At 49.1% G+C, this 27,291-nt stretch overlaps 1 protein-coding gene across 1 annotated transcript in view; it reads right to left on the bottom strand.

Moving 5' to 3' along the window:
- The window catches only part of ENTPD2 (ectonucleoside triphosphate diphosphohydrolase 2), an 89,905-nt gene that overhangs the window by 21,534 nt on the left and 41,080 nt on the right, over positions 1-27,291 (bottom strand). Inside the window, exons 2-4 of the mRNA XM_063936254.1 lie at positions 20,359-20,476; positions 12,399-12,549; positions 3,651-3,810 (exon numbers count right to left, since the gene is read on the bottom strand). Coding sequence (XP_063792324.1) covers positions 3,651-3,810; positions 12,399-12,549; positions 20,359-20,476 — 429 coding nt within the window. The remainder of the gene's footprint in view (positions 1-3,650; positions 3,811-12,398; positions 12,550-20,358; positions 20,477-27,291) is intronic.

Genomic DNA, 27,291 nt, shown 5'->3' on the forward strand with positions numbered 1-27,291 from the left:
GGCTGATTGCTCTCCCCCTGTCCTATTACAGTCTGCAGTTCACACACGAGTTGTCAGTGCAACTTACAAAGGAGCCATCCAAAGATACGCACACAATGTTTTCTGGGGGTAGGATGTGCTGAAGGGGGGGGTCCTGGTGGTTATTATACTGAACACATTACTGCTAGTGGGCAACAAGCAGCCCGGCAAATAAACACTTTAGTGCTGAGCACAGGTTCAATCACAATTTAAAAACAAATGTGATAATTGGATATTTGTTTTTGCTAATTAATTGATGCTATAATATATAACCAATTAATGCCAGAGGAGTATGTATCACCTCAATAAGGGCCCCTATCACTGCATTCCCCGGTGGGCCCTTCATGCTCCAGTACGACACTGGTGGGGGCCCTACAGCTTTGCTGCTCCTAGGTCCCCACCAGCCTTAATCCAGCCCTGCCCCCCAACCAACAGATGACAGTTCCAAGATGGATGTCTTCTTGCACTGACCAGTTCCTCCAGCATAATCCTCTCCCTGGGTCAGAAGAATGGAAATGAAACCTGGACCCTGACATATCCGTTACACTGTGTGACAGGAGAAACCTGTTTCAGTAGATGAAGCTCCTCCAGATTTTCACACCTCATGGTATAGAATTAGTAGCTGAAGAACTTCTTCTCAGCAATTAAAGAATAACTAGGGGAACACGGGTGTACTGCGGAGATCAGACATTACTATTAGGTGTTATTTATATTATCCTGGATGCTGACACAATGGTAAATCCCACTGCCCTAGGCATAGCCGTAACTGGGGGGGGGGGGGGGGTAAGGGGTCACGTGCCCCAGGCGCCGGAAGGAGAGGGCGCCGAGAACGCTTCCCGGCTCAGTCGGCCAGCTGCTCCTCCACCCGTGATCGCCTACCAAGAGCGCAGGCGATGCGGCTGCTGTGGTACCCTATCTGCCCCCTGGTGCCTGGCGCCCCACCTTGAACTGAGTTGATGCTAACAGCACATTCAGTGGACATTGTGCATCTACCCAGACTCTATGGACAGACCGCTCGGCATCAACGGTCACGTGATGCGGGAACCCGGAAGTGAAGCACTAGCGCCGAAGACACGGAGGACAGACGCCACAGAAGAAAGCCGGTGTAGGGACAGAGTCTACAGCAGCAGGAAGGCCGCCAGGTGAGTCTCTGAAAGCGGAGGGGGTGTACAGCAACTGGTTCTCTGGAGCTCAGGCCGCCAACATCTCCTCAGACAGGATCCGATCTCCATAGTAATCAGCATCAGGGGACATCTCAGTAAAGAACTGAACACGGTTAGCAAATACCACAATAGTTAAAGACCAGTCTGAAGCCCCTGCTTCCCCAGTCCTCAAGGCAGACACCGTGAAGCATATGGTTTAAACAGCTGCATCCCCTCTCTCTCCGACACCTCTCTTCCTCACCCCTCTCACCACTCCTATCTCCTCTCTCTCCCCCTCTACTCTCTCTTCCTCACCATTCTCTCTCCTGCATCTCTCTCCCTCACCCCTCTCTCTCTCCTTTCTATGAGGTAAATTTACTAAGGTGGGAGATTTTTAGAACTGGTGATGTTGCCCATGGCAACCAATCAGATTCTACTTACCATTTATCTAGCTGCTTCTAGCAGATAATAGATATAATCTGATTGGTTGCTATGGGCAACATCACTAGTTCTAAAAATCTCCCACCTTAGTAAATTTCCCCCTATGTCTCCTCTTTCTCTTCTATCTCTCCCTCTCCTCTATCTCACTCACCCCTCTCCTCCATCTCTCTCCCTCTCTCTCCCTCTCTCTCTCTCTCTCTCATCTTTCTCTTCTCTCCTCCATATCACTTACCCCTCTCCCTTCTCTCTCATCTTTCTCTACTATCTATCTTTCTCCCTCACCCCTCTCTCTCTCTCTCCCTCCATCTCTCCCTATGAGGCGGTGTAATGTTAATGAGGGGTAATACTGTGTAGTGTAATGAGAATAAGGTTGCACTACGGTGTGGTGTGGTTTTATTTTTCTACTTTTTTTTTACATGTATTTGTTATTTTTATTTGTTTTATTTTATAACATTTTCTTTATTATTTTTTAAAGAAGGATGGGGTGAGGGGGCGCCAAATTACTGCCTTACCCCGGGTGCCGAAAATCCTAGTTTCGGCCCTGCCCTAGGTACAGATGATACAGAGTGACCTGGTAATGGTAGCAGGGTGAGGACACGCCGGCATTCACTATAGGACCTTACAGGTACGTCCTGCGCCATATTCTGTTTCCTGTTTCCTACGTGGCTAAATCATCTTCTCATCTGCGTGGTGACATCATGACTCTCTCGCTGCACTTCTGGGCCGCACCACCATAGAGACTCCGTGCGGGAGCCCAAAACCAGGAGCTCGGAGCAAATAAGGCAAAGCCGGGTAATTCCTCCCGTAGAGTCAGGCCGCTGCGGTACCCCACAGGACAAAACCTGGGGGTGGCTGGCCAGGGAGCGACACACTGTGCCCCAGTCAAGTACCACCCTTGCCAAACAGTATTTATGGACTTGGGCGAGACTTCAATCACTGAACACGTAAAGCTGGAGCATTCAACAAGTAGCCCTCCAGCTGCTGTGGAACTACACATCCCAGCATGCCCTGCCAGAGTCTTGCTATTAGGACAATATAAAACTGCTGCAGGGCATGCTGGGGTGTGTAGTTCTACAAAAGCTGGAGGGATAGCAGCACTAAAATTTAGCAAAAGTACTATTAATGGATGAGCGGGGAGAATAAAACAAACAAAAAACAAATCACAACTATATAAAAAGGATTTCTAGAGCAAAAGGGAAATACAGTACTGCGGAACAAGAGAAGAAAAGAAGGGAAGAATTTTGTACAGAAAGGGTGATCGATGTGTGGAGCCGTCTCCCAGCAGGCGTAGTGAGGACAGGTCAGGTAAAGAACTAGTGAGATTTAAAAAAATAAAATAAAATAAAAAAATATACAAACAAACAAAAAAAAAAAAATACCAGTACAAAAAACGGGAGACTAGATGGAGCTGTAGGTTATTTTCTCCTGGCACATCCTATGTTCCCATATACTGCCAGACCACGGCCTGTATACTCAGTACTTTAGGAGTTGTGTTTGACCTGTCCTAGCTGCGCCCAGTTGTGATTGGACGTTGGATTGTTCTGCCATTGTTACCCTGCTCTGACTCTGCGACCAGACCTCCTAGGTGTGCGGAGACTGCCTGTATCACCTGCTCACCTGTGTTCCTGGCACAGGGAGCAGGGAACCCGCCCAGGTGTCCCGACTCTTTTCATGCCCTACAGAGCGATTAATCACCTCATGAATACTCTGTCCTCCATCCTGCATTACCCCAAGGCTCTGATCTATAGAAAGTAGACGGCCAACCCTTATCCAGAACAAGCAGCCATTAGCGAGGCCTGGGGCTATGGACTGTGGTGCTTCTCACCCGACACACCCAGTTCTTTCTAAACGGGGCCATGATGTTAGAAAATAATTACAGCTGTTCAAACCCATTATGCACAATGGAAATATAAGATCTGTATTTATTCTGCAATACCTCTGGATAGGTAGGCAAATGAAGCATTTCCCGCTGTAGAACTACAAGTGCCACACTAACAAGAGGGCAGCAGTTTGTATAGGAGTACTGTACAGAGTATTGAATTGAATTACCTTGATAAACTTTTCCAGGAGATAGTTGGCAGTGACCCAGCCGAAAAGCCCCTCATCCTGACCCGACAGGATCTTGGCCCCTCGGAAACTGAAAGGATAGGACTGTAGCGTGGAGGCGACGGCTTCCAGAACCTGATCAGATGCAGTAGGATTGGTCCAGCTGCAAACAGAGGAGACCAGTACATTATCCTTCTACGGACGCTCCGTTTACATTTCCAATTCTAAAGCTTAACGGAATATGCTGGTGCTATAGGAGTAAATGTTAATGAATGTAAGAATAGGATTTTGGTTTCCTACCGGTAAATCCTTTTCTCATAGTCCGTAGTGGATGCTGGGGTCCACATTAGTACCATGGGGGTATAGATGGGTCCATCAGGAGCCACTGGCACTTCAAGAGTTTGAGAGTGTGTGCTGGCCCCTCCTACCAGACTCAGTCTAGAAACTGTGCCCGAGGAGACGGACATCTTTGAGAGAAGGATTTAACACAGATAGTAGCGAGATTCACACCAGCTCACACATACAAGGCACATTAAGCTAACTAGCTTGAAAAACTCAGCAACCGCTGAAACATTACTTACCAAGTAATAATGCAGTACATAACTAACAACAAACCAGCTGAACTGAACCAGGTAACGGTTGCAGGAAAACGAAGTGCTGGGCGGGCGCCCAGCATCCTCTACGGACTACGAGAAAAGGATTTACCGGTAGGTAACCAAAATCCTATTTTCTCTTACGTCCTACAGGATGCTGGGGTCCACATTAGTACCATGGGGATGTACCAAAGCTCCCAGAACGGGAGGGAGAGCGCGGAGGCTCCTGCAAAACCGATTGACTGAACTTCAGATCAACAGAGGCCAAAGTATTGAGCTTGTAGAACTTTGCAAACGTGTTCGACCCAGACCAAGTTGCAGCTCGGCAAAGTTGCAACGCCGAGACACACCGGGCAGTCGCCCAGGAAGACCCCACCTTACGAGTAGAGTGGGCCTTGACAGTCGTAGGACACGGCAATCCTGTCATAGAATACGCATGCTGGATAGCGAACCTGATCCAGCGAGAGATCATCTTCTTAGAAGCAGGACACCCAATTTTCTTGGGATCATACAGGACAAACAGAGAGTCCGATTTTCTGTGATGAGCAGTCCTCTTCACATAGATTTTCAGAGCCCTTACAATATCCAAGGACTTTGATGAAATTGAGAAGTCAGTAGCCACTGGCACCACAATAGGTTGGTTGATATGAAATGCCGACACAACCTTCGGAAGAAACTGCTGATGTGTCCGGTGCTCAGCTCTATCTTCGTGGAAGATCAAGTATGGGCTTTTACAGGACAAAGCCCCCAACTCCGACACACAGCTAGAAGAAGCTACGACCAACAACATGACAGCCTTCCATGTAAGAAATTTGACCTCAACCTCCTGTAGAGGCTTGAACCAGTCCAATTGGATGAACTGCAACACCACGTTAAGGTCCCAAGGCGCAGTAGGCGGTACAAAGGGAGTTTGGATGTGCAGAACTCCCTTCAAAAAGGTCTGAACCTCAGGGAGGGCAGCCACTGTTTCTGGATGAAAATGGATAGGGCTGAAATCTGGACCTTCACAGATCCCAACCTCAGGCTCATATCCACACCAGCTTGTAGGAAGAGGAGAAACCGTCCCAGTTGAAAATACAGCGCAGGAAATTTATTGGACTCACACCAAGATACATATTTTTTCCAAATTCGATGGTAATGTTTAGACGTTACGCTTTTCCTAGCCTGTATCAGGGTAGGAATAATCTTGTTCGGAATGCCCTTTCGAGCTAGTATCAGGCGTTCAACCTCCATGCCATCAAACGTAGCCGCGGTAAGTCTTGATAGGCGAACGGCCCCTGCTGCAGCAGGTCCTCCCGAAGTGGCCTCGGCTCTTCTTGCAGTAGATCCAGAAGATCCGCGTACCAAGCCCTTCTTGGCCAGTCTGGAGCAATGAGGATCGCTTGAACCCTTGTTCTCCTTATGAGCTTTAGAACTCTTGGGATGAGTGGAAGTGGAGGAAACCCGTACACCGACCGGAACACCCACAGAGTCACTAGGGCGTCCACCGCCACTGCTTGCGGATCCCTCGACCTGGAACAATACTGCTGAAGCTTCTTGTTGAGAAGAGAGGTCATCATGTCAATCTGGGGTATGCCCCAAAGATCTGTTACCTCCTTGAACACCTCCGGATGGAGACCCCACTCCCCTGGATGGAGATCATGTCTGCTGAGGAAGTCCGCTACCCAGTTGTCTACTCCCGGACTGAAGATTGCTGACAGCGCCAACACGTGTTTTTCTGCCCAGAGGATGATTCTTGTTACCTCCGACATTGCAGCTCTGCTCTTCATTCCGCCCTGTGAGTTTATGTAAGCCACTATTGTCACATTGTCCGACTGCACTTAAACGGCCCGATTTCTCAGAAGATGGGCCGCTTGGAGAAGACCGTTGTAGACGGCTCTTAGTTCCAGAATGTTTATCGACAGACTGGCTTCCAGACTTGACCACCTTTCATGGAAGGTTTCCCCTTGAGTGACTGCGCCCCAGCCCTGGAGACTTGCATCCGTGGTTAGAAGGATCCAGTCCTGAATCCCGAACCTGCGGCCCTCCAGAAGGTGAGGTAATTGCAGCCACCAGAGGAGTGAAATCCTGGCCTTTGGTGACAGACGTATTCTCTGGTGCATGTGTAGATGGGATCCCAACCACTTGTCCAGGAGATCCAGTTGGAAGGACCGAGCGTGAAACCTCCCGTACTGCAGGGCCTCGTAAGAGGCCACCATCTTTCCCAGAAGGTGAATGCACTGATGAACAGACACCTGGGTTGGCTTCAGGACATCCCGGACCATCGTTTGAAGCACTAACGCTTTTTCCTCTGGAAGAAACACCCTCTGCACTTCCGTGTCGAGTATCATTCCCAGAAAGGACAACCTCCTGGTTGGTTGGAAGATTCAGGATCCAACCAAGTTCCCTGAGAAGCTGGTTCGTGAGAGCTATGGACCGTAACAGCTTCTCCTTGGATGATGCCTTTATCAACAGATCGTCCAGATACGGAATTATGTTCACCCCGTCTGCGGAGGAGAATCATCATTTCCGCCATCACCTTGGTGAATACCCTTGGTGCTGTGGAGAGGCCGAATGGTAGGGCCTGGAACTGAAAATGACAGTCCAACAGTGCGAATCAAAGATACGCTTGATGTGGCAGCCAAATCGGAATGTGGAGGTACGCATACTTGATATCCAGGGATACCGGGAATTCCCCCTCCTCCAGACCGGATATCACTGCCCTCAGAGACTCCATTTTGAACTTGAACTCCCTCAGAAAGGGGTTCAGCGATTTTAAATTCAGAATGGGCCTGACTGAACCATCCGGTTTCGGTACCACAAAAAGGTTTGAATAGTAACCTTTGTTTTGCATATGAGGCAGGACTGGCACATTGACCTGCCACAAACTTCGGGACGGCTTCTTGCAGGACAGTCCTGTCTGCCAGCAGAGTTGGCAAGCCTGATTTGAAAAATCGGTGAGGAGGAAGATATTGAAATGCCAGCCTGTACCCCTGAGACACAATATCTTGCACCCAGGGGTCCAGGCCAGATGACACCAAGACGTGACTGAAATGCCTGAGTCTCGCTCCCAGCGGCCCCACCTCCGGGGCGTGCCGTCCACAGTCATGCAGAATACTTTGGTGTACCTGAAGCAGGTTTCTGTTCCTGGGAACCTGAGCCACAGGTTTCTTGGACTTGGCCCGACCTCCCCGAAAGAAAGGTGTTGGACGGCTTGGCCTTTCTGGGCTTGGTAGACTGAAAGGGCTGTGATGTAGCTGAAGAAAAGGGTTTCTTCGGAGCAGGTGTAGCCGAGAGAAGAAAAGGTGACTTACCTGCCGTAGTCGTGGAGATCCACGCATCTAACGCTTCCCCAAAGAGAACCTGACCTGTGTAGGGTAGGGTCACCACACTTCTCCTAGATTCCGCGTCGGCAGACCACTGGCGCAACCACAGTCCTCGACGAACTGATAGAGACATGGAAGAAATTCCCGCAGCCATGGAACCCAGGTCTTTCATGGATTCTACCAGAAATCCTGCCAAATCCTGAATGTTATGTAAAAACAATTCAACATCACATTTCTCCATAGTATCCAAGTATTCAAGTAACGTGCCTGACCACTTTACTATAGCTTTGGCAATCCAAGCACTGGCAATATTAGGACGTAGTATTGCCCCAGAAGCCGTGTACATGGATTTGAGCGTATTATCAATTTTACGATCAGCCGGCTCTTTCAAGGTGGTAGATCCTGGAACAGGTAAAACCACATTTTTAGAGAGTCTGGATACTGATGCGTCAACATTTTTTCCTAAATTCTACCGGGAAAGGAAAGGCCACCAGAACCCTTTTAGGTATCTGGAATTTTTTATCCGGGTTTTCCCAAGCCTTTTCAAAAATAGCATTTAATTCCTTTGATGCAGGGAAGGTTAGCGAAGCTTTCTTATTGTCAGTGAAGTAAGCCTCCTCAACCTGCTCGGGTGTTGTATCAGCAATATTCAACACATCTCTAATAGCCTCTATCATCAACTGCACCCCTTCAGCAAGGGGTGCTGCCCCCCCGCAACACATCCCCGTCACCGTCTGCAGTGTCAGAATCGGTATCCGTATCATCCTGCATGATTTGCGCAAGAGCACGTTTATGTGAATATACAGCGGGGAGCCCTGAGGTACCAGAACTGGGCCAGACTGCCATAGAGTTCTGTAAAGCCTGAGTTGCAGATTCATTTTGTGCAACCCTATTTGAAATCTGAGAAATCATAGATTTGATAACCACTCAGGCTCCCTTGCTGGTATCTGTGCTAAACCAGTGCAATCCTGATTACATGGAATCATCCTGAGAGGACATATCCTCTGCAGCATATGACACAGAGTCCCTGGACATTGCTTAATGGAGACCACAGACACTCCACACACACACACACGCACACAGGGGAGGCTTGACAGAGTTTCACCCCCAAGAATGGCAAGAGAGACACAGAGATTGTAGCCAACCCACACACAGAGCTTTTAAATGTAAAGGGAGACCCCTACTAGCGCTGACTGTGCACCTTAATAGGTTACACAGTCTTAATGCAGCCTCCCCACCTTCTACAACCCCCTGGTACCGTGAGAGATAGCTGGAGTTGCTGTGGAGTGACTTGTTCTTCCTGGACAGCGCTGTGCAGGCAGGAAAATGGCGCTGAACGCTGCTGGGTCCGTTCTGAGGAGAAGCTCCGCCCCCAAAATGGCGCTGTCTTCCCACTCTTCACAAGGATTATACTGGCCTGAGGTAAAATGCTGGCTGAGATCCACGGACCCCGACAGGCTTGCTGACCAGTGCAGGGTTCGGAGCTGGCTCAGGGCGCCCCTCACAGCACTGCACTAAGTACCGCTGCGCTCCTACCCTGTTGCCGCCATCTTCACACCGGCCCCCTGCTTGCTAAGGGGGTCGGTGACTCACTTGCCACTGATTTCAGCTCTGTAAGGGTGTGGCGGCATGCTGCTCGGGTGAGCGATCCCCTGTGGCGGGGAACGATCTATCTCCTCAGGAGCTCAGTGTCCTGTCAGTGGAGATAGTGGCTCAGACCCTGCAGGGCAGACACTACTCCCCCACCCTTGGTCCCACGAAGCAGGGAGGCTGTTGCCAGCAGCCTCCCTGTAAAATCATATACTCTAAAAAAAAAAAACTTTTACCAGAGAAGCTCGTAGAGCTCCCCTAGCTGTGACCAGCTCCCCCAGGCACATTTTCTAAACGGAGTCTGATAGGAGGGGCATAGAGGGAGGAGCCAGCCCACACTCTCAAACTCAAGTGCCAATAGCTCCTGGTGGACCCATCTATACCCCATGGTACTAATGTGGACCCCAGCATCCTCTAGGACGTAAGAGAAAAATTGTTCAAAGTGGAGTGCGCTACTGCACAAACTCCATGTTGCTACAACTCAAGGGAAGTCATTCCCTGTACCAAGATGGCCACTGAGGCAACTACTGAGCCTGTGTGGAGCCATCTTGAGACTGTGTGAGACCCTGTGAGAATTGCCACAGTGGGAGACAGAGTAGTCTTCCACTTAGCTCTAGTGAGACCAGTGTTACCTGCTGATATCACAGTGTTCCAGTATCCTGCACCTCTACCCTGTACCTGCAGTACATACACTCCCCGGCTGGGGCACCATTTGACACCCCGCTCAGCTCATGTTCTGCTCCATCTAACTGTGTGTATAACAGTGAGTACAGCTGTCACTGCTTTATCCTCAATAAAACCACTCCACTGGTTAAGTAACTGGGCTGTTCGTAGTGGTCAGCCATCCGCTGGTGTGTACAGAAACTCTACTACATCCTCAGCCTGTATATACATAGATCCAAAGCTAAATGTCCCGCATTGTCCAACAAGTTTCACGCCACGGGATATGAAATCAGAGAATATTTAATGCATGAAGTGAAATTTGGCAATCTAGGGGTATATTTACTAAAGTGTGGGTTTTTAGAAGTAGCGATGATCCCCATAGCAACCAATAACTGCTCCTCTGAAACGCGTAACAGAACACTACAGCCTGGCTGATCCACCAGCACCACTACGGACATGAGAGGCTGCCGATACTCTGTCACACCGCTAAGGGGTTAAACTCTTCAGCTTCCATAAGAACCTAAATCTTTCCTAATGGACAACAGCGATACCATGGGGTATATATATATTTGGAGCGGCGCTTCTCAGCAGGTTGGACCTCAAAATTTACAGGAGGTGATTGGTTGGTGTTTTATCACCGTGCAAATTGCAACTCTCCAAGGCTTGATAAATCTGGGCCTAAGTTTACAGACTGGGGAGGGGGGGGGGGCAGCACAACAGCGAGGATGCTTACCGCTCTGCGTAGGGTGTACATGCTCCGTAACATCTGTGCGCACATAGCAGGGGCACATCCCGAGCATCAGCCACCCTTAGGTGCACTGTATACATTTACTTATCAGATTGCTTAGCTTTACACTTGACCTGCTGGAAGTGTATCCTTGTGTCCAGCGTTCTCTATGCTGCCTGTAACGGCTGGGGTAGTGGTTACTGGGCCGTGGTGGTCCCGGATTGAGTAGCAATAGGACTCGAACATCACTGTGATTTTTAAAACGCTGCCCTTGAAATAACAATTGTTATTGCTACAAAACGCGCAGAGCTTCTGGTCTCCCTTTATAAGGAAATCTTTACATGAAACCCTCCTCCCCTAGATCATCCTGTGCTATAAATAAAGCGCAGCACATTATGGGGAATCCGCACCAGGTGATGTCAGGCGCTGCACATGGGAAAAGCTTGAAAGAAAAAAACGGGATGAACTTTTAAACTCAGCATGACTGTAACACAGAATGTTATACGAGGGAGCCTTGCAGAACCAGACACATGCTCCAGCTATGGAGAGAGACTGCTGTCCCCATAGGTGGTCCCCAGAGCAGATGTTCCCCAGCAGTAAACGTAGAAGCGAATCAGATAGGCCCGAAGCCACCTTTAAGCTTAGATGGGGGAATATACTGTACATTATGGACAGTATATAAAATAAGAAAGCAAGGAAAAAAATAAAAAAAATAAAAACCCACATACTAACCCAACTAAAATGTTAAAGTAAAAAAGAAGCCAGAAGCCAATTTAGAAGTTAATACGTCACCCGTAATGTATAGAAACCCCACCCATAATTACATCCATAGCAAATCTGTGGCATTAGCAGTAAACCCAAGAAAACCAACCCATTTAATAATCCTAAAAATTCTGTGGGCCCCGATTCAGATCCAGTCGCAATTGACCAATGTAGGTTTTGTTTTTTTTCTGCAAATGCGCCACAGCTGCCTTACACATGCGATACGGCTCCACTCACAGTGTGGATTTAGCTGCATTCTGATTGGCTGCAGGCATTTAGGGGCGGAGATGGAGATCAGTTTTGAAAACGGAGGCGTGTCACTAACGTAATTAGGATGTGCCGAAGCCAGTGGAAGCAGATCCTTTGGCCCAGGCAGTTTAGGTGCGGCGGACATAAGGTTGCAGAGATGCCCGATGATTCGCCCCCTACTTGCTATGTGGATTTGATGATGTGTATTCGGATGCAGGCGGCGGACCGGAGAAGCCGGCAGTGGGCAGATCATGCAGCATTAGCATGTGTTCTCAGATCCTCTGCCTCCAAAAAGGTACAGCAGTGACCGGACTGCATCCAGCTCTGAATCAAGCACTGTGAAGAGTGGCGCCACGCCTCCACTGGCGACACTCGCAGGCGGCGCCACGCCTCTACTGGCGACACTCGCAGGCGGCACCACGCCTCTACTGGCGACCCTCGCAGGCGGCGCCACGCCTCTACTGGCGACACTCGCAGGCGGCGCCACGCCTCTACTGGCGACACTCGCAGGCGGCGCCACGCCTCTACTGGCGACCCTCGCAGGCGGCGCCACGTCACTACTGGCGACCCTCGCAGGCGGCGCCACGCCTCTACTGGCGACCCTCGCAGGCGGCGCTACACCTCTACTGGTATTAACAGAAATCTACCTGCTGGACTGAGACAAAGGATGGCAGGGCATGCTGGGTCTTCTAGTTCCACAATAGCTAGAAAGCCACATGTTGCATAAGCTTTAGCACACAATACATTTCGCCTTGCAAACATTTTGGACATCAGGTCAGGATTACATATTATCAGAAATATTAAGTTGAAGACTAGAGAAAGAATTCTTTATGGCTGCACTTGTCCCCCATCCCATACTTACTTAAGGAGCCTCATGCCTGCAGTGGCCCCCAGGTACAGGGGGGTGATGGAATGTCGGCTGGTGGGCACATCTTCCACAGCCTGGTTCAGACATTTTTCCAGACTTTTTCCAGCATCTGGGGGGCTCTGCCAATAGCTGGATATCCCGGGACCTGCGAGCGGTAGACACAAACCAGATGCATGAGACAAGGTCAGCTCACACTTTATGGGGATCACATTCTTATGGAGTAAAAGCTTGCAAGCGCTGAACAGCATCAGAAGGGAGAGGAGAATAAAGAAACAAAAAACAAAAAAAAGGCAGAAGAAACATTACGTATATCCACAGTCTTTTTCTTTGGGTCTTTTTGAAGCAATTCTTTATTTCAGTGGTGGCCGCTATAAAACATCTGCTGAGTCTTTGTATGCAGCAGCTGTGCAAAAACATTCATAGGAGGCGTATTAAGTAAAAAGACGCCCACTGCCGGCTTCTGTGATCTTCTGCTGCGTTCGGGGGATGCAGCATCGGATCATCTGCGTGAATATCGGACGTCTGAGTTTACTCAGGACGTCCGGCCAGATCACACTGCTGGGGCCGGGGAAACTGGATCCAAGACTGCTCTCATGGGCGCAGAGAAAAAGCCAATGTTAAGCTGTAAGATTCTCTTTCATATTGGGCTTATTTTTCTTGGGTAGATTTTTCAGTTGTGTAATAAAATAAAGATTCTTTCTTTCGAAAAGCATCCGGAGTTGATGCTTTGTAAAAAAAAATAAGATTTTAAACATACCGGTAAATCTTTTTCTCCTAGTCCGTAGAGGATGCTGGAGACTCCGTAAGGACCATGGGGATAGACGGGCTCCGCAGGAGACATGGGCACTATAAAGAACTTTACAATGGGTGTGCACTGGCTCCTCCCTCTATGCCCCTCCTCCAGACCTCAGTTAGAGAAACTGTGCCCAGAGGACACGGACAGTGCGAGGAAAGTATTTTGTTAATCCAAGGGCAAGATTCATACCAGCCCACACCATCCACACCGTATAACCTGTAATATACGAACCAGTCAACAGTATGAAACAAACAGCATCAGTCAAAGACCGATCAAAACTGTAACATAACCCTTATGCAAGCAATAACTATATACAAGTCTTGCAGAATGTTGTCCGCACTGGGACGGGCGCCCAGCATCATCTACGGACTAGGAGAAAAAGATTTACCGGTAGGTTTAAATTCTTATTTTCTCTTACGTCCTAGAGGATGCTGGGGACTCCGTTAGGCGTAAGGACCATGGGGATTATACCAAAGCACCAAAACGGGCGGAAGAGTGCGGATGACTCTGCAGCACCGATTGAGCAAACATGAGGTCCTCATCATCCAGGGTATCAAACTTGTAGAATTTTGCAAAGGTGTTTGAACCCGACCAAGTCGCCGCTCGGCAAAGCTGTAATGCCGAGACGCCTTGGGCAGACGCCCAAGAAGAGCCCACCTTCCTAGTGGAATGGGCCTTTACCGAATTTGGTAACGGCAATCCAGACGTAGAATGAGCCTGCTGAATCGTGTTACAGATCCAGCGAGCAATAGTCTGCTTAGAAGCAGGAGCGCCAACCTTGTTGGCTGCATACAGGACAAAGAGTGCCTCTGTTTTCCTAACCCGCGCCGTTCTGGCTACATAAATTTTCAATGCCCTGACCACATCAAGGGATTCGGAATCCTCCAAGTCCCACGTAGCGACAGGCACCACAATAGGTTGGTTCATATGAAAAGTGAAAACCACCTTAGGCAAAAATTGAGGACGAGTCCGCAACTCAGCTCTATCCACATGGAAAATCAGATAGGGGCTTTTGTGAGACAAAGCCGCCAATTCAGACACTCGCCTTGCCGATGCCAAGGCCAACAACATGACCACCTTCCAAGTGAGATACTTTAATTCCACGGATTGAAGAGGCTCAAACCAGGGAGACTAAAGGAAATGTAACACCACATTAAGGTCCCATGGTGCCACTGGAGGCACAAAAGGAGGCTGGATATGCAGCACTCCCTTCACAAAAGTCTGGACTTCTGGGAGAGAAGCCAATTCCTTCTGAAAGAAAATGGATAGGGCCGAAATCTGAACCTTAATGGAGCCTAATTTTAGGCCCATATTCACTCCAGTCTGTAGGAAGTGGAGAAAACGGCCCAGATGGAAATCTTCCGGAGGAGCATTCTTGGTTTCAGACCAAGAGACATACTTCCTCCAGATACGGTGATAATGTTACGCTGTCACCTCCTTCCTAGCCTTTATCATAGTAGGGATGACCTCATCCGGAATGCCCTTCCCAGCTAGGATCTGGCGTCAAACGCAGCCGCGGTAAGTCTTGGAACAGACAGGGCCCCTGTTGTAACAGGTCCTCTCTGAGAGGAAGAGGCCACGGATCTTCTGTGAGCATTTCCTGCAGATCCGGATACCAGGCCCTTCGAGGCCAATCTGGAACAATGAGAAGTGTCTGTACTCCTCTTCGTCTTATGATTCTCAATATTTTTGAGATGAGAGGAAGAGGAGGCAACACATAGACCGACTGAAACACCCACGGTGTCACCAGGGCGTCCACTGCTAGTGCCTGAGGGTCCCTTGACCTGGCACAATACCTCCGAAGCTTCTTGTTGAGGCGTGACGCCATCATGTCTATTTGAGGAAGTCCCCACTGACTTGCAATCTCTGTAAAGGACTTCTTGATGAAGCCCCCACTCCCCTGGATGGAGATCGTGTCTGTGGGAAGTCTGCTTCCCAGTTGTCCACTCCCGGAATGAAGACTGCTGTCAAAGCGCTTACATGATTTTCCGCCCAGCGAAGAAACCTGGTGGCTTCCGCCATCGCCACTCTGCTTCTTGTTCCGCCTTGGCGGTTTACATGAGCCACGGCTGTGACGTTGTCTGACTGAATCAGAACAGGCAGGCCGCGAAGAAGAGTCTCCGCCCGACGTAGGCCGTTGTAGATGGCCCTCAATTCCAGTACGTTTATGTGTAGACAAGCCTCCTGGCTTGACCACAGTCCCTGGAAGATTCTTCCCTGTGTGACTGCTACCCATCCTCGGAGGCTCGCGTCCGTGGTCACCAGAACCCAGTCTTGAATGGCGAACCAGCGACCCTCTAGAAGGTGAGCACTCTGCAACCACCACAAGAGAGATACCCTGGCCCTGGGGGACAGGCTGATCTTCTGATGAATATGTAGATGGGACCCGGACCACTTGTCCAGAAGGTCCCACTGAAAAGTCCTCGCATGGAACCTGCCGAAGGGAATGGCCTCGTAAGACGCCATCATTTTTCCCAGAACTCGAGTGCATTGATGGACCGACACCCTTTTCGGCTTCAACAGGTCCCTGACCAAGTTCTGGAGTTCCTGGGCTTTTTCCATCGGGAGAAAAACCCTTTTTTGTTCCGTGTCCAGAATCATACCTAAGAAAGTCAATCGGGTCGTTGGAACCAACTGTGACTTTGGCAGATTGAGAACCCAGCCGTGCTGCTGCAACACCCTCAGGGAGAGTGACACGCTTTTCAGCAACTGTTCTCTCGATCTAGCTTTTATCAGGAGATCGTCCAAGTACGGGATAATTGTGACTCCCTGCTTGCGCAGGAGCACCATCATTTCCGCCATTACCTTCGTGAAAATCCTCGGGGCCGTGGAAAGCCCAAACGGCAACGTCTGAAATTGGTAATGACAATCCTGTACAGCAAATCTCAGGAACGCCTGATGAGGATATATGGGGACATGAAGGTATGCATCCTATATGTCCAGTGACACCATAAAATCCCCCCCCTCCAGGCTGGCGATGACCGCTCTGACCGATTCCATCTTGAATTTGAAACTTTTCAAGTATAGGTTTAGGGATTTTAAATTCAGAATGGGTCTGACCGAACCGTCCGGTTTCGGGACCACAAACCGGGTTGAGTAGTACGCCGTCCCCTGTTGAAGCAGGGGAACTTTGACCACCACTTGTTGAAGACACAGTATTTGAATTGCATCTAAAACGACCTCCCTTTCTGTGGAAGAAGCTGGTAGGGCCAATTTGAAAAACCGGCGAGGAGGCACATCTTCGAATTCCAGCTTGTAACCCTGGGATACAATTTCTATTGCCCAGGGATTCACCTGTGATTGAACCCAGACGTGGCTGAAAAGTCAAAGACGTGCCCCCACTGGGGCGGACTCCCTCAGCGGAGCCCCAGCGTCATGCAGTGGATTTAGTAGAAGCCGGGGAGGACTTCTGCTCCTGGGAACTAGCCGTAGCAGGCAGCTTTTTCCCTCTGGCGAGAAAGGAAGATCCCCGTACTCTTTTGGACTTATGCGACCGAAAGGACTGCATCTGATAATGTGGCGTTTTCTTTGGCTGTGAGGAAACATAAGGTAAAAAAGTAGATTTACCTGCAGTAGCTGTGGAAACCAGGTCCGTGAGACCTTCCCCAAATAAGTCCTCACCCTTGTAAGGCAAAACCTCCATATGCCTCTTCGAGTCGGCATCACCCGTCCATTGGCGGGTCCACAGGGCTCGCCTAGCAGAAATCGCCATGGCGTTGGCTCTTGAACCCAGTAGGCCAACGTCTCTCTGAGCCTCTCTCATATATAGGACAGAGTCTTTAATATGACCCAAGGTCAATAAAATGGTATCCTTATCCAGGGTATCAATTTCAGCAGACAAGGTATCTGTCCAAGTTGCTACAGCGCTACAAACCCAAGCCGACGCTATCGCCGGTCTGAGCAAGGTACCAGTATGTGTATAAATCTACTTCAAGGTAGTATCCTGCCTACGATCAGCAGGATCCTTGAGGGCTGTGGTATCTTGAGACGGCAGCGCCACCTTTTTGGATAAGCGCGTTAACGCTTTGTCCACCCTGGGGGAGGATTCCCACCGTAACCTGTCCTTAGCCGGGAAAGGATACGCCATAAGAATCCTCTTGGGAATCTGCAGTTTCTTGTCTGGAGTTTCCCAAGCCCTTTCAAACAACTCATTTAGCTCATGAGAAGGGGGGAAAGTAACCTCAGGTTTCTTATCTTTAAACATGTGGACCCTCGTGTCAGGGACAGAGGGGTCATCTGTGATATGCAACACATCTTTTATTGCAATAATCATATAATGAATAATTTTTGCTAACTTTGGCTGCAACCTCGCATCATCGTAGTCGACACTGGAGTCAGAATCCGTGTTGGTATCAGTGTCTGCTACTTGGGATAGTGGGCGCTTCTGAGACCCAGAAGGGCCCTGTGACATAGTGAAAGGCAAGGTTTGACTCCCTGCATTTTACCTGGACTCCGCTTTGTCCAACCTCTTATGTAATAAATTCACATTTGCATTTAAAACATTCCACATATCCAACCAATCAGGTGTCGGCGTTGCCGACGGAGACACCACACTCATTTGCTCCACCTCCTCCCTAGAAGAGCCTTCCGCTTCAGACATGCCGGCACACACGTACCGACACCCCCACACACTCAGGGAAATATCTAATCTGGAGACAGTTTCCCCAAAAAGGCCCTTTGGAGAGACAGAGAGAGAGTATGCCAGCACACACCCAGCGCCAAATTACCCTGGAAAAACAATTCCCAGATACACAGCGCTTTTTATATATATATATTCAATATACACTCACTGCGCCAAATATATGTGCCCCCCCCCCCCCCCTCTTTTTAAGTCCTCTGCCACCGTGTTCAGCAGGGGAGAGTCCGGGGAGCCAGCTCCTCAGCAGCGTGCTGTGGAGAAAATGGCGCTGGTTAGTGCTGTGGAATCAAGCTCCGCCCCCTCAGCGGCGTGCTTCGGTCCCGCTCAAAAATATAATACTGGCTTACTGGCGGGGGTTCGTATATCTAATGCCTCTGCAGTATATATACTTATTGCCAGCCAAGAGGTTTTATTGCTGCCCAGGGCGCCCCCCCTGCGCCCTGCACCCATCCGTGCCTGTAGAGAGTGTGTGTGTGTGTGTGTGTGTGTGTGTGTGTGTGTGTGTGTGTGTGTGTGTGTGTGTGTGTGTGTGTGTGTGTGTGTGTGTGTGTGAGAGCAATGGCCTCAGTGAAGATCAGAAGTCTTCTGCCGCCTTTGAAGTCTTCTTTCTTCTCATACTCACCCGGCTTCTATCTTCCAGCTCTGTGAGGAGGACGGCGGCGCGGCTCTGGGACGAACGGCGAGGGGAGACCTGCGTTCCGACTCCCTCTGGAGCTAATGGTGTCCAGTAGCCTAAGAAGCAGAGCCTATCATTTAAGTAGGGCTGCTTCTCTCTCCTCAATCCCACGATGCAGGGAGCCTGTTGCCAGCAGGGCTCCCTGAAAATAAAAAACCTAACAAAATTCTTTTTTCAGAGAAACTCAGGAAAGCTCCCCTGCAGTGCACCCAATCTCCTATGGGCACAGGATCTAACCGAGGTCTGGAGGAGGGGCATAGAGGGAGGAGCCTGTGCACACCCATTCTAAAGTTCTTTATAGTGCCCATGTCTCCTGCGGAGCCCGTCTATACCCCATGGTCCTTACGGAGTCCCCAGCATCCTCTAGGACATAAGAGAAATAATATTAATATTACAGACATGTTGCTAGTTCTTTTACCCAATACTGGCAGATTATTTTTGTCCCTCTCCCTTCCCATCTCTGCATACCTCTATTCTACCATCTCTCTCTACACTTGTCTACTCTGGTCTCCCCCTCCCCCCCGTTTATTTCCCAGTCTTTCTCTCCCCCTCTTCCCATTGTCTCTCTCATCCCTGCCTCCTCTCCCTCCCGATCCCTGTATACCTCTATTCTACCAGCTCTCTCTACACTTGTCTTCTTATGTCTCTTCCTCTTTATTTCCTAGTCTCTTTCTCTCCCCATTGTCTTTCTCTCCTCCTCTTCCTATTGTCTCTCTCTCTCTCATCCCTGCTTCCTCTCCCTTCCAATCTCTGTATACCTCTATTCTACCAGCTCTCTCTACGCTTGTCTTCTCAGGTCTCCCCCTCCCCATTTATTTCCCAGTCTCTTTCTCTCCCCCTCTTCCCATTGTCTCTCTCATCCCTGCCTCCTCTCCCTTCCAATCTCTGTATACCTCTATTCTACCATCTCTCTCTACGTTCATCTTCTCTGGTCTCCCCCTACACCCCCCCCTCTATTTCCCATTCTTTATCTCCCCCTCTTCTCATTGTTTCGCTTTTCCCTGCCTCCTCTCCCTTCCGATCTCTGTATACCTCTATTCTGCCAGCTCTCTCTACGCTGGTCTTCTCAGGTCTCCCCATCCCCCATTTATTTCCCAGTCTCTTTCTCTCCTCCTCTCCCTTCCAATCTCTGTATACCTCTATTCTACCATCTCTCTCTACGTTCATCTTCTCTGGTCTCCCCCTCCCCCCCCCCCCCCCTCTAGTTCCCATTCTTTATCTCCCCCTCTTCTCATTGTTTCGCTTTTCCCTGCCTCCTCTCCCTTCTGATCTCTGTATACCTCTATTCTGCCAGCTCTCTCTACGCTGGTCTTCTCAGGTCTCCCCCTCCCCCATTTATTTCCCAGTCTCTTTCTCTCCTCCTCTTCCCATTGTCTCTCTCATCCCTGCCTCCTCTCCCTTCCAATCTCTGTATACCTCTATTCTACCATCTCTCTCTACGTTCATCTTCTCTGGTCTCCCCCCCCCCCCCCCCCCCCCTCTATTTCCCATTCTTTATCTCCCCCTCTTCTCATTGTTTCGCTTTTCCCTGCCTCCTCTCCCTTCCGATCTCTGTATACATCTATTCTGCCAGCTCTCTCTACGCTGGTCTTCTCAGGTCTCCCCCTCCCCCATTTATTTCCCAGTCTCTTTCTCTCCCCCTCTTCCCATTGTCTCTCTCTCTCATCCCTACAGTGATTACATCAAAAATCACCAATGTTAAGCGGGGACATATACGATTATATGAAAATTGTACTAAACATTTAAAATGTAATAATTTGATCCAAACTGGTGCACCACAATCTCATTAGACAATAGGCAGAGTGCTGCCAGACATATGAACGGTAGTGGAGCTTCCACTCACCTGTCACTTCGCACAATCTGTGCTGGCTGACGATGCCGGTGTCATTCTCCTTGTCCGCCGGCCACTTGTAGATGAACAGGGCGGTGTGGGAGGATCCTGCGTCCAATACGATGCCATACTGTACGAAGAGACATCAGAGACCATGAACAGAGAGAATAAAGAGCAGAAGCTTAAAGAGCTCTTCTCATTTTTACATTAATTATTATGAGATTCTTCAATTGCTAATAAGACAATCTGCAAATTCACATTAACTTTACTGCTGACCTTACAGCTAGTGGGCACTATGTAATCCTATCAGAACGTCTATAGGAGGGTACGCTGGTATACCGTCCACGAAGATTACCGTGCCATGGGTTTTATCTGTACATCAACATACATCTAAGCCTATGCCTACCCTGGGGGAATTTCTTGTACGTTGAAAAGTCCTTGCAACCATTCTACTGTAGAGAAGGGGGATGGGAGGAGATTAATAATTAACAATCATCTATTATTCATCAGGCCCAAAAATGGCATCAATCTATCTGACAATAACATGTATGGGTGCCCCCAGGGCATCAGTGAGCTGAAGCGGCAGTGTAAGGAGGAGTGGGACATAATTCTTCTAATACAATATAAGAGATTCACCCAGAAAACGAGTGACTACATATCGCCTGCAGCATATCGCAGCCCTGCAGACTACGGAATCATGGGGTCTGCATGCCGCTTCACACAGGGCTTCAGCAGATTGTCATTACTTATGGAGAAAGAAAAACACAACAAGCCTAAGTAAAATTGTCACATTATGTGTGTACTTGCTTTCTCCCGAATTTCGGGGGGGCTGAGCCAGATGAGAGGGCAAGACTCCCGAAGGCCACCGGTGCCAGCCACTTCCCAAGTAAAGTGAGCCTTCCCGGACGGCCAATGGCGTGACTCGGATCAACACGCCCCCGCCCACTGTTTCACAATACTGTATGGCAGGAGACAGGGACACAATAATGCAATTGTGCCATCAGGCCCCTTACTTACCCGCACTACCCACTTGCCCACGCTCCTGCCTCGCCGCTTCCTTCCAGAGAGGGCAGCCATATATTTGCCATATCTTAGGACATGGTGATGAATAGATGATAAAACAGATTTGAAGGATGATGTGCATAGGAAACACTTACAGATAGGAGGAGTACCCCAAGTGTACCCACTGTGATGGAGACGGCTTTCTCCAGGGGCAGACTGGTCCACAGGGGTGCAGGGGAAATCCCCAGTGGGACCCACCTCTTGCTCTAACGTCAGGCTCCAGACAGTGTTACTCTATTAAAGGGATGTATTAAGCCTGGAGAAGTGATGGAGCTGATTGGCTGTTGCGTTATCACCTTGCACTTATCACTACTTTATCACTTCTCCAGGTTTAATACATATGCCCCATGGTCTCTAATGGCTGTCTAAGCCTCAGTGCGGGCTGGTCTCACCCTGTGCTAACTGGCCACACCCCTTAAGCATGGACCCCAGTCTAACACTTGATATGTCTACACCGATTACTGAGCCAGATTATCCGTATTTGCCCACATCCAGCAGTTCTCTACGTTGGCTGCGATCAGTCCCGCCCCCTCATGATGTAATAACGCAATTTGCAGTCTACGGGGTGGGGGCAAGGCCGGAACTATGTCATTCTCTGACATAGACCAGTACAGTGACCAGTGTGAGGGCAGCCACCAGTGTTTTGCCATCTGTGTCCTACCATCGATGGTAATCCCACTCACCATCAGACCATCAATGGCTGATGGCTGCCTCTTGTCAAGAAAAAACATGAATGAAGGATGATGGAATTAGATGTTAGTTACGTTAATGAACCACTGGTCATGGATGTTACATGTATATTGGCATAGAAGACTTTTCTATATTCTAATGAACATATCAATGATCCCTCTGTTCTCCTGTCACTAACGGTTTTATCACCAATATGAACGAGACTCATTGCCCCAACTATCGATTTGCTATTGCACACGTGCAAAAAAGCCTGGAAACCCCTATGGCACATGCGATTGCCTGTCTGTTGCGTCCCGGCCATGTGTAGCCGGAGCGGAGAAAGTGGAACTGCGCCTGACTAACGCTAGTGCAAACAATGGAGAAAGCGGTGGAGAATTTACAGACGTCGGCAGATTTACAACATCCGTTGCCTTCAGTGGGCGTCTCAGGGCTTGCACATTACAATGCAAGCAAGCACACAAGGGGAAAGCTGAAACAACTATTTGCATATCACCGCAGCCTCGAATCCATAAGGTCCTAGCAGCAGCAGCCGGACTGAAGGGTCCAGTCCAGGTTCTGCCTCAGTTGTCAGCCAGAAGCTAGGCTAATTAACAGCACCGGTCATCTGCCTTTAAAATATGTGTTCAGTGCTGGGAGACATTACTTTCGATGCTGGACCAGCCGGCCGGATGATAGGACCGGGGGGTTTGGGGTTTATGCTAGGAAGCCATTTGGGATGTACTACCAATCTGTCTGTAACCTGTGACGACTTGCCTCTTATTTGTGAGCTGCCATGCTGTGAAGGATTCAGTATGGGATCACGGCAGTCATAAGACAGACAACGGAATCCCGACGGCGAGTGCAGCGTGTCCCCCGGGGGGGGGGGGGAGACCAGGCCTCGGTCGGCGTTCTGACCGCTGGGTTTCTGTTGGCTGTGGGGATTCTGGCGTCGGCCGGGAAACTAACTGCTTACCGCCGTGAAGCCTATGCTGTTGAAAAGTTACCTGATGCTGTCTTTCCGAGTGAGAAAAATAAAAGGAAGCTACCTGTATTTAATCCAGTGTATGTGATCTCTTTCACAATAGATATGGCATATACTGTATATTTATGTGGTGGATTGGCACAGTTTGCCGTCTGTTGTCTGGAAGCGGATACAATGACCTTTCTATCAGGGGAGTACAGAATGCCCTGCCAGAGCACCACATTGAGTCGGTGACTTGGCAGGTTCTTTGTTTTTTTACTTTAGGCCAAGTTAATTCTCCCCCCCCGCCCCCCTCCTCCATCTCTAAATCATTTAGGAGTGTAATAGTAAATAGGTCACAATTTTCAGTTTTCTTATACCCCTTTTACACCGCCTGGAATATCCCGGGATTTTGCACGGGAGCGTGCAAAATCCTGGGATTGCAGGCGGTGTAAAAGGGTCCTTCTCCAAAACCCTGGGTCCATTTTCGAGCAGGGTTGAACACAGGTAAGACCCAGGGTAGTAGGCGGTGTAAATGGGTAAGCCGGGTCCTGCGACCCGGTAGCCATTTACAGCTTGGCAGACCTCCCGAACTGCAGTGTCCGGCGGGCGGTCGGGAGGCTAGAGGTCACAGCGCATGCCGTCTGTGCTGTCTTCCAAATCCAGGGTCAGACCCGGGATTTTGGTGTAAATGGGGTATTAGTCAACCTCAATTTACTATGCAATATTTTGATAAAGAAATTACTGTTCATAATTTACGATTGCAAATTTGAATTAGTCTAGATTCATTTTAATAAAATGGCATTGCACATTTGCTGGGTTACTCCTATCTGTAAGAAGAGAGTGTAATGTAGTTAATTAGGCCATTGAGGAGCGGTAGGCGGGTATATAGGGGTATGGTGGTGGCGGTTCTGTTTTATACTTGAAACCGATGTAGTGGAAAAAGAGTCGGCAGCCAGTGGCCACTTTACTGTAGTAGATACGAGGTGCTCTCCCTGACAATACACTGATTAGACCGATTGCTCACCTCACTAGGGTCACGTACACCATCTGTCTGGGTGGGACTGTGATTGAGGTAATTGGAAAGTGAACTGGATACCTCCATGAGTAAATGGGCTCAAAGAAGATGCCCCCCACTGAACAGGCTGAGAAGATGGCAGAAGGCTCCCCAAGTTCACAGGCCGACGGGCTGGCAGAAGGCCCCAAGTTCACAGGCCGACGGGCTGGCAGAAGGCCCCAAGTTCACAGGCCGATGAGCTGACAGAAGGCCCCAAGTTCACAGGCCGACAGGCTAGCAGAAGGCCCCAAGTTCACAGGCCGACAGGCTAGCAGAAGGCCCCAAGTTCACAGGCCTCAACTTTATCCTAATTTATCTGTAAATAGTCTGGCGGGTGGAGATACTGTAATAATTGTCTTTTCTTCACCACCATACATCCTCAATATATAAATAATTGTAATAAGAGCGGACCTCTTAGCCCGCCAATACTTATCTATAAATAATGAAACCAGCTTAGTTATTATATATGTTAAGTGATTACCTCTGAAGGGGTAGAGGAGGGCTGTCATCGGCAGTAATGCGTTTAATAAGCTCTTCACAACTGCAATGCACGCACAGTAACTATGCCTAACCGGTAATGCACATTGCAAAGGCGGTATAGAAATAACGAAGAACAGTCTGAACAAAAGACTAACTCCTTCATGGAAGAACTTTAAGTGTCATTCCTGCCCCTGTCTCCATAAGCAGACCTAGCTTGCTTCCCGCTCAATGGATAAGTGACCTTTTGGCATCTGGGAGTAAAAATGGAATGCTCGTACAGTATATACAATGGAAAAACTGTACTCCAAGAAATTCCCTCATGGTTAATGATATGAAAACAGCAAAACATAAATCAGAAACAGCTGGCTAATCACACTGGCCCCTTATGCATTCTATGTTCTGTGCTTTTCCACATAAATATATCTATCCCGCCTGATCTCTGTGACAAGACCCTGGTCATGCAAACGGGATCCGGTCTGAAGATCGACAGTGTCTAGGTCGACAATGTTTAGGTCGACCACTATAGGTCGACAGTCACTAGGTCGACATGGATGGAAGGTCGACAGGGTTTCTAGGTCGACAGGTCTAAAGGTCGACATGAGTTTTTCACATTTTTTTTCTTTTTTTGAATTTTTTCATACTTAACGATCCACGTGGACTACGATTGGAACGGTAAAGTGTGCCGAGCGAAGCTGTAGCGGAGCGAAGGCACCATGCCCGAAGCATGGCGAGTGAAGCGAGCCATGCGAGGGGACGCGGTGCACTAATTTGGGATCCCGGTCACTCTACGAAGAAAACGACAAAAAAAAAAAAAATCCACATGTCGACCTTTAGACCTGTCGACCTAGCACATGTCGACCTAGAAACCCTGTCGACCTTCCATCCATGTCGACCTAGTGACTGTCGACCTATAGTGGTCGACCTAAACATTGTCGACCTAGACACTGTCGATTTGATGAACCACACCCATGCAAACAGCTGCAGGGCAAGCCTCCCGCTGCAATATTTCCAGCGATAATTGATGGTGCCTCGACCTCTGTCCTCGTCTAAATCCCCATGGTGACAGGACAGAGTTACAGACATTTAGCAGATATGGAATTATACCAATGCCGCGCTAGACACCAGGAATGTAGATATTCCGACTTCGCCAAAAGACCTTTTGTTTGGAATATGGCGAAAAAATACGAGAGCATGAAAAAAATGCAAGGAATGTGTGAAAGCGGCGATTTTTCACCATCGTACACTCACACACAAGGATGCTTACTGCAAACCAAAAATAGACTGAGCACAAAGAGCTATTAAATCATTCATCAAATTTCCATCGGAGCGCAAATGATGTGGCCAGGGGAATCCACGCAGCAGTAATGATGCAGCAGTGTACACAGACTTATAATGTAAATTATTGCTTCCTTTCTGTCCAATCGTAAGACAGTACTGACAAGCCTTGATCGGTGACTGCGTGATGCGTGGGTGTGAAAGGGTTAATCAATCCAAAGTCGCCTGGCCTTTACACAAAATGACCGCCATCGCACACCGCTAACACCTGTCACCACGGGAAGCAGTCACAATACCGCCGGATGGTCAAAATACTGACACCGGAATCCCAAATTGTGGCCACAATACCAACGAGAGGGTTCCGGTATGAATGGTCGACCATGCTATGGTCGACAGTCATTAGGTCGAACACTATTGCTCGACATTGACATGGTCGACATGGACACATGGTCGACACATGAAAGGTCGACATATGAAACGGTCGACATGAGTTTTTTAACTTTTTTTAGTGTCGTTTTTTGCGTAAAGTGACTGGGAACCCCAATTAGTGCACCGCTTCGCTCGCCATGCTTCGGGCATGGTGCCTTCGCTCGGCACACTTTACCATTCCAATCGTAGTCCATGTGGATCGTAAAGTATGGAAAAGTTCCCCAAAAGAAAAAAAAAGTTAAAAAACTCATGTCGACCTTTTCACGTGTCGACCTTTCATGTGTCGACCATGTGTCCATGTCGACCATGTCAATGTCGACCAAGAGTGGTCGACCTAATGACTGTCGACCATAACATGGTCGACCATGTGAACAGATACCCAACGAGAGGGGGGAGGGAATCCCGGCGTTAAAACACTGACGCCGGAAATCCCGATCGTCCTCTCAGTGTGACACAGTCTCGCATCCTGCCGCGGGGGTGGGGGTGGAGCCTAGGTTTAGGCACTTAGAAGGGGAGGTTAGGGTTAGGCACCAAGTAGGGAGGGTTAGGGTTGGGCAGCGGGGAAGGGAGGGTTAGGTACCCCCGGGGAGGGTTAGGGTAGGGAAGGGTTAGTGTCTTAACTATGGGGCTGTCAGCATTTTGATGGCCGGGATGTCGTTGTCGGTATTACATACTGAACCCCTCACCACCATATGTTCTGCCAATAGGATATACCAATACTCGACCCCAACAGAGCCTATTCTGCTGGAGAGGGATCTTCTGGATTTTTTCCCCCCATCGGCTCTCACTGATGCATGCGCAGGAGGGCACAAAGCGTCCCAGCTTTGATAAATGCAGACAATTTCATAACAGTAAGCTGATGAGATGAAATTTTCATGCCACAACCACACTAGGCATGCGATTGGTGGTAAATATGCCCCTTAGCTCCAGATCGCATTCCAAGGAAGTCCTTAATCACTCCCTAAACAATCCCAGAATACAAGTACAAACAAAATGAATCAGATACACCTTA

The sequence above is a fragment of the Pseudophryne corroboree genome, chromosome 8 (genome assembly GCF_028390025.1).
Source record: "Pseudophryne corroboree isolate aPseCor3 chromosome 8, aPseCor3.hap2, whole genome shotgun sequence".
Taxonomy (NCBI): domain Eukaryota; kingdom Metazoa; phylum Chordata; class Amphibia; order Anura; family Myobatrachidae; genus Pseudophryne; species Pseudophryne corroboree.